Source organism: Lygodium microphyllum, chromosome 26 (genome assembly GCF_053477565.2).
Source record: "Lygodium microphyllum isolate KBCC chromosome 26, Lygodium_microphyllum_v1.1.10, whole genome shotgun sequence".
In the NCBI taxonomy this organism is placed as follows: Eukaryota; Viridiplantae; Streptophyta; class Polypodiopsida; order Schizaeales; family Lygodiaceae; genus Lygodium; species Lygodium microphyllum.
The window spans coordinates 88,856,689-88,864,311 of NC_141160.1; the positions used below are offsets into that span (position 1 = coordinate 88,856,689).

Below are 7,623 nucleotides of genomic sequence, written 5' to 3' on the forward strand. Positions count from 1 at the left end.
GGGATGATGATATTACTATAGATTATCTTTCTTTATAATTGTTCAATGGGGAGGGTTTCTCTTTGAGGAATGAAGTGTGATTTGGGATCCAAACTTTAGCATCAAGTGACTTATTGGCGTGTTGAATAGGCATGACATAGGTATCCCTTAATTTTTGACAATGTCATTAAGTCAAATAAGGTTTTGGACCTATTTAATAACCAAATTTGGGAAATTTCGATTTTAAAAACTACATGAGATGGCGGTGTGGCTTTCCACACAATATTAATTATCCTCTTCTTGGTCTTCTCTGGAGAGAAGAAAAGACATTTTTCATGTAGTCTAGGCTTGCAAATGAATCTACTAGAGGGCACTCAAAAATCCTTTGTGTTCCTACTCTTTCATAGAGTGTTGTATGGTGTCTTTGCTCTTGGGCCAACTTGTTTGCTTGCTAGGGAGGTTGTACGTGTTCACCAAAAACTTTTTCCCACCCACTAGAAAATAAGAAAGGGTTGAGAGATGGTTGATTTTGGCGAAGAGAATTGGTTTTGTAACTTAAATGGTTGCGAAAAATACATTAGAAGATGGCTTTATACAAACACGAGGTTGTAGCATTTGTTCTCCTCCTTGCTTGAATTTCGATGTGATGTTTATTTTGTTAAAGACATGCCTGTATTTTTTAATGGATGCTTTGGAAAAACATAGTAGAATGTGCAAATTTCGGAATTAAGTTTTCTAAATTAGTTTGTTGAATATGTGAATGTATTTTATGCTTTGAAAGAAAATTGCAGGATGTGTGTCTTTCACAAAAACGAAAAATGGAATTTCAGAATAGTTTTTCTAAATCAAGGCAGGCATAGGGCAGCGGCTTTGGGTCTTTGCATGCGAATTATACTTGGTCACACAAAACATGTGTTGGAAGAACATACACACACAGGCACCCACCCTTAAAAAGAGGCGGTGCAGGGCGTCCGTCAGGGGCGGTTAAAAGGGCGCCCTTCCTATATATATATATATATATATATATATAATTTCTCCTCTCTCTCTCTCTCTCTTCATTCCATCCATTTATATAATACCATTCCATACAAAACCAATCGCTCACGCCGACACGTATAGAACCCCAAGCGCGTGTTGCCCATCGGAGGATCGCTTCTCCCCCATCGCCATTGTCCTGCTACAAGCAAGACCAACAGGTATTTCTTGCGTTCCCTTTCTGTTTCCTACATAGAGGATGAGAGTGTCAGAGACATAGACACAGAGGGAGTCCATAACCATCGCCTCTCCTGTGATTTCGTAAATCTTCTGTACTCATATGCGGATTTTTTTCATTGTTTGATTGCCTCTATCGTAGCGTTTCTTCCTCTTTATGGTTCCCGTTTCCTACATACAGGACGAGACAGTCGGAGACACAGACACAGACACAGATAGAGAGGGAGTCCATAACCATCCCCTCTCCCGTGCTTTCGTAAATCTTCTCTCCTCATGTACGGATCTTTCCATTGTTTGATTGCCTCTATCGTAGCATTTCTTCCTCTTTATGCTTCTGCTTTCTGCATATGCAGGTTTTCTTGTTTGTTTGATTTGCTTCTGTAAACGCTTTGTGCTTTGTTAAATCTTCTCTCCATGAACGCAGAATTTTCCATTGTTCGATTGCCTTTATCGTAGTTCGCTTTTTATGCTTCTTGTTTCTGCATGTGCAGGTTTTGTTTTTTCCTTTGTTCGATTGCTTTGATAGAAAGCCTTTTTGTGTTTTCGCTGGTCTGGCTGTAGTATTCGAATAACCCTAGCTTATGTCAGGCAAAGCATGCATGTAGCTTCTAACTTTTCAAACCTACCCACGATTGCCTTTATCATAGCCTCTCTCAATCCTATGCTACTTCTTCCTGCGTACGCAGGTTTTGTTTTTCTTTGTTTGATTTGTTCGAATGCCTCTGTAAAAGCCTTGTGTGTTGTCGCTGGTCAGGCTGTCATATTCGAATCACCTTAGGTTATGTTTAGGCAAAATCATGCATGTAGCGTCAGAGTTATCCAGGCTGCAAGGGAAGCTTAAAGTAGTGCCTTCGATCTTGTATTTGTTGAGTTTTCCTTATGTTTTGATCAGACATGATTTCTTGGAAAGAGTAAGTTGCATACAAGGTTTCTATCTGTGGTTTGACATTGATAAATTTAAGGCTGCACGTTGTGTCAATACAATGGTATCGATAGACCTGATTGTAAGGCTTTCACCTGCTACAGGTTTAATTCTGATTTTGGAGCAATCTTGATGGTTGAGCGCTCATCTGTACAATGATGGAGAGCTTTGCCACACCTTACCCTGTTGTATTCCATGATGGAGATCATGAACATGATAAGGGACAGATTGCTGTGTATTCAAGCCTGAATTTTAAGCGATTCCAGGCACTTTTAAGTCAGAAAACGGGCATTCCAGCAAATCAGATGACAGTAGTGCTGGTCTGTAAAAAATCATCCAAGTACCAGAGGTTACCCATCCATGACCATGTAAATTTCAATAGCATATTGAATCAGCACAATCCAATGTGGGAAAAGGATTGCTATTTTTCTGTTTCTCTGAAAAAGCCAAAGAGGGAAAGAAGGGGGGGCAACAGAAGGCGCAATGTGGACTCCGAAAATGGAGATACTGGTAATATTTTATCTCCTGAAAGGAGCTGGTCTTCATCTGCAGAATGGCAAGGCCCTCAGGACCATCAAGGGAGAATGAAAGATTTTAATAGTAAGGTGTCACGCTTGGATAACGCTCTAAAGCAGCCTGTTATTTCAGGAACTCAAAGACTCAAAAACTCTGTATCACCAGACAAAATTTTGCTGAGAAGGGATCAAAAGCCTTCTGACAGTCTTACTTTCAATCACCAGAACATCAACAACTTGGTGGGATTAAAGGCCACTGGTTCCTATTCTTCAAGTACAGCTCCAATGCAAGTTGACATGCAGCGTATGGATAGGCTCTGGCCGCAAAGTCAGATGGATGGAATACTTGCCAACAGATCTGATCTGAACATAGCAATGAGCCAACTGGCTCAATTCCAGGGTGTGGTCTCTCAGCAGGTTCCACAAGAATTTCAAGAGAGGTACAATGAGGTGGTCTCTTCACAGCCTGCTTTGTTGTACAGCGACTCAATACCAACAATGTCTCCAGCACTGCTACAGAGAAATAGTTTCATTAACTTCCCTAATTCTGCTGGTCTTCCGTCCATCTCAGGTGGACACCCAACATCTCCTTCAATTTTAATACCGTCCGTTGCTTCAAATGGGTTGGCGTCTCCTAATGTTGCAGCTCTGAAACTCCAACAGGCTCAAGCTCAGTATCTAAACTTCCAGGCTCAAGATCTTGGCCAGCTGCAGTTTACTCAGCAGGCTCTCTCCCAGATGCGAGGTGTGGTGCAACAAGGATTGGCAGCATTTGAAAGTGAGAATCACATGTTCACAGGTGTTTGTAGGCATTGCTGCTCTTCCCGTGAGAACAACATTAAGCCTACTCCCTTCCATTTGTGTGTGCATGACAGAGTTACAACTGGTTTTAGGGGACCTTCGCCAGCAGGACCTATAGAGCGGCCTGCCAAAAGAGTTGAAGCTGCTGCGTGATTGATTTCATGAGTTTTTGCAGGGATTAGATCTGCAAACCTTTTCTAGATGTTTTGCAATACACTACATGCAGAGTATTTTGAGCACCCTATTTGGAGGTGTGAAGCCTATAGTGCTTAAAAGCTAACGCTTACGTTGCACTGCAGCAAAAACTGTTCCTGGTTAATACTCTTTGTATAGAGTATGCTGCAAGCCCTGCTATGGAAAGGGGCATTTTAAAGAAAAGAAGTATAGCTACATGGTAGCTGTAGAATGTCAGGAAATATACTTGGAAAAGTAAGTTGATGCCTAGGGGATACTGTGGTTTGTTTGCCACTCAAAGCATGTCAACTCACATTGAGGCTGAAGCAGCCTCTATATTTTTATCAGGTGGAAGGCTTGGATTATTAAGCAAGAAAGTTTGTTTACCGTCATTGCTCTTTGAATCTCCACCTTCAGATTTTTGTTGTGCAAGCTTCTTAACAGGTCGCCTTTTCACCATGAAAGTTGTTGCTATTGCATTTCAAGAGGTGCAGATGAGTGTGGTTGATCCTCAGTGTTCCTAATGGGATTTTTTTTTATAAAAAAAATTGTATCTTGCGAATTAATTAGTTGCACTCTAGATATAACCAATGTTCTAATTTTGTAGCATGTTGAAAACAAAATGGACACAGAGTATGCAACACCCAAACATAAAGGTGGATTTGTCAACTGTACTTCATTCAAACACATTTCTGGACATTAGGTTCAAAGCTTTAGGACTTAGGTGAGAGCAAGATGAAACACAAAAGAACTCTTGCGACCAAGCTTAAAAAGCTAGGAACTGCTTTTGTGGAAACTCTGGATGGTGATGAAACCATTGATGACACACTTAGTGGCCCATTATCTCTGGTGGCATGGAGTGCAGCTAGGAAGTGACAAAAGCAGATGTAAAGAGGTTGGTGATAGAGGGAAAGCTAATAGTTTGACATCGTCTTGCCTGTTAGCCCCCTCTATCAGACAGGAACTACAAAGAAATCACGATCTTGTCAATTGCAACCTTCATTATTTCTACTTTATTCTTAAAAATAGTTATTGGATCTCATAATCTGGGCGCAAAGAGAAGTTACACAACAGCACTGGCTATGAATAGTAAATCCATTACTAGTTCTATCCATGTGAGAGTTGGAGTCTGGGATTTTTTGTCTTATACTTGGTTCTTTTGTATCCTTGGCAAAAGACTTTACACATTTACTTGGCTCTAATTTTGTATTGTATCATTTTAAGTCACTTGTTTATTCATCTAGGGCTGGGTTGCTCCAGCGCTACCAGGTGCAACACAGCCATAGTATAATGGTGAACTTCATTGTGGTTGCGTGGAGTTTGAAAGGCCGACTAAATTTATGCATTCAAGGCATAACCGCCAAAGGTGGTCTGTGAAAGCGTTGTGTGATTGGTTCATGACTGGCTACTGACATCCTACAGCTCGTTTCATTTGATAGCGCTACTAAACTGCCCTTAAAACAGCCATTTCCACAAGCCCTAGCAGGGACTCAGAAGGTTTTGGTAGACAGTACTCTCCCCCAGTTCCTCTCGACATGAGCAGGTTGGAGTGGAGGTATCTCGTTCCCACTGCCCCCTACTTGCTTGTACTGGCATCAGTTCTTGTTTCTTATGACAAACCAACACTCGACTAACTGAGCTCTTTTAGCCTTGTTTTTGAAAGGTTCGTAATACTTTATCTTTCTACCGTGCAACTAAAACACGTTTCTTCTCTTAACATTTCCAATTGGCATATTTCGAACGTAATCATGGATGCATTACAGACTTATGAGATTATTTACAGTAGATAGATGTGATACCTGGTTGAATCAGTAGTAGTCACTCCATAGACCATGGACGACATCTACTAGTTGGATTTGGAATAGTCACTCCACAGGTCATCAATGCACTGCATAGCCATTCTCAACATGTACTCTCATTGATGGTCAATGTTCACAGACGTATTTTAAAAACTGTTTTGAGGGTAATATGTACCTCATTTGGCACACATCTGGATCAGTTGCTATGCCTTGGTCAAACACAGTTCTGGCCCGGTTGCATTCCAAAAGGGACTTCGAATATGCATTTGTTAAAGAAAGATACCATACTCTCGATGTAAATCAAAGCCTTGATATAGGTGCTTTTGGTGCTCTGAATGAAGGGCCAAAGATGCCCACTAAATATTCACTAAGCATTCCGTGCGTAGGCTGCACAAAGCACGACACCAGGTTGGTGATTTGCACTGACCGGGGTTGAGGGCGGGGGCTTGTCATTGGACTTGATTGCATAAATTGCATTACCAAATAATGTTATAAATGTCAAAAAGGGTGAAAGGTAATCATTGGAACAGCTCTAAAGTTAACGGAACATTCTACCATCTAGCTTATAGCTATTACATTGCAGATGTTTGCTATATCCCTACCTTAAAAGTCCTAAAGGCACATTCAATGTAATAGCTTATTGCATTGCAGGTGCTTGCTATATCCCTGCCTTAAAGTCCTTATGACACATTCAAGTTTTTCATCCGCCCAAGAATTTAACAACGTATAAATAATATGATAGTGCAAATAGGAAAGGCCCAAAATTAGTCCTGCATGCCCAATTCACATGTATTACAGATGTCGTTGGTGAAGGATGCCCGAGCAGTTGGACTGACAATGCTAGTGTACAGCTCTTCAAGAGTGCAGATCCTATGATCCCTAATACTTTTAGGACTATTACTATTGGTCACTACCTAACAAAAATCAGATCATTCCTTGAGCATGATTTGAGTAGTTGGGCAAAGAGGAACAAACATAGGGCTATGGGATAGGCCACTTTAAGCAGAGCAACTACATGACCCAGCAAATTAATGGGAAGACTTAGGGTATTAACTCTTACCTTGTAAAGATAAAGTTTGACTGGGGATTAACTTAAGGAAAAGCTACAAACTCTCCTGTTTGTGCATTGTGTATCCCACTTAGACACAGACATGAGCATAAACCTTTCAGGAAGCACTCCAAACTTCTCTCTGTCATTTTTATGGGTTTACTCTCTCTCTCTCTCAGACACAAAAGTAGTTGTGACTCAATCCTCGCGGACATTTAGGTTACTTATTTGTCGTTTGATGTTCTGCCTAATATACATACTATTGGTAACGTGGTACTTAATAATGACTCTCCTCATTCACAACAATCAGATCCCACTTCACTTCTGGTCTTTAGGCGGACATTGGAGCCCTATTTGTATTTCAATTGGTTAAGGTTCTTGCGTATGTCCCTCTGGTGGAGCTGCCACGCCCATGTTTCCGGTAGCAGCATCTTGCCTGCCTCCACGTCTCTACATACAGCGCACACCTGCACAGTACCAAAATCAATGATTTGACACTCGATTAGTAGAATCAGCTATGGCCGCCCTGGTCATCAAGGCCTTGAAGGAGCCTGGGCATGATTGCAAGAAGACCAAGAACATCAAGCGCAATGGCAACGTTGGCCTCGACGATGTCATCAAGATCGTGTGCATCATGAGGCATCGCCCAACGCCGACGGCGCTCGTAGCCATGATCAAGGAGATCCTCGGTACTTTTGTATGTTTAGGGTGCACTGTTGATGACAAGGACCCTAAGGATCTGTACAAGGAAATTGATGATGGCGAGGTCGACAGCCTAACAGGAGTTGAAGTCAGTGCGAGTAGCTGGAACTGTCAAAGAGCGGGTTAAGAGAAGACCCTGAGAGGCTTATGGCGAATTTTGACTTCTAGGTCACATGTGTACACAGAGACACATGCGACGTGCGGGCCGCGAGGGCGCGGCGGCGGCCGCAAGAGAAGAGAAGAGAAGAATCTACCCTTCCTCTTTTTGGGAGGCAATGATCCGGTAAATCATATTAGAAGGTAAAAGTGATATATACAACATTTGGGGCACTACCCATAGGTTATATCTAACCCGCCTGGTCACATAGAGAAGCTTGAAACTAAGAAGGCCAATAAACGTAGACGACATGTATGGGACTATAGGACCAAAAATGGTTAGGTGCCATTTATAGTGAATCAAAACACGATTCT

The 7,623-nt window shown here is 41.7% G+C and overlaps 1 protein-coding gene across 2 annotated transcripts; it reads left to right on the forward strand.

Moving 5' to 3' along the window:
* The first annotated feature begins 1,042 nt into the window (after nt 1–1,042).
* Nucleotides 1,043–4,615, forward strand: LOC148013514 (uncharacterized). Of its 2 annotated transcripts, none has more exons than XM_087668382.1 (2): nt 1,043–1,175; nt 2,218–4,614. In XM_087668382.1, exon 2 carries the CDS (start codon nt 2,269–2,271, stop codon nt 3,580–3,582), a length of 1,314 nt encoding a protein of 437 aa, XP_087524508.1. In that variant the 5' UTR covers nt 1,043–1,175; nt 2,218–2,268; the 3' UTR covers nt 3,583–4,614. The 2 variants fall into 2 exon arrangements, with proteins under 2 accessions (XP_087524508.1, XP_087524509.1); XM_087668383.1 differs by lacking the exon at nt 1,043–1,175 and adding an exon at nt 1,213–2,102 and having other exon boundaries at nt 2,218–4,615.
* Nucleotides 4,616–7,623: the final 3,008 nt, after the last annotated feature.

What these genes read in the sequence shown, in the direction of transcription:
- LOC148013514 (XM_087668382.1), top strand. Translation starts at nt 2,269, where the DNA reads ATGATGGAGAGCTTTGCCACACCTTACCCTGTTGTATTCCATGATGGA.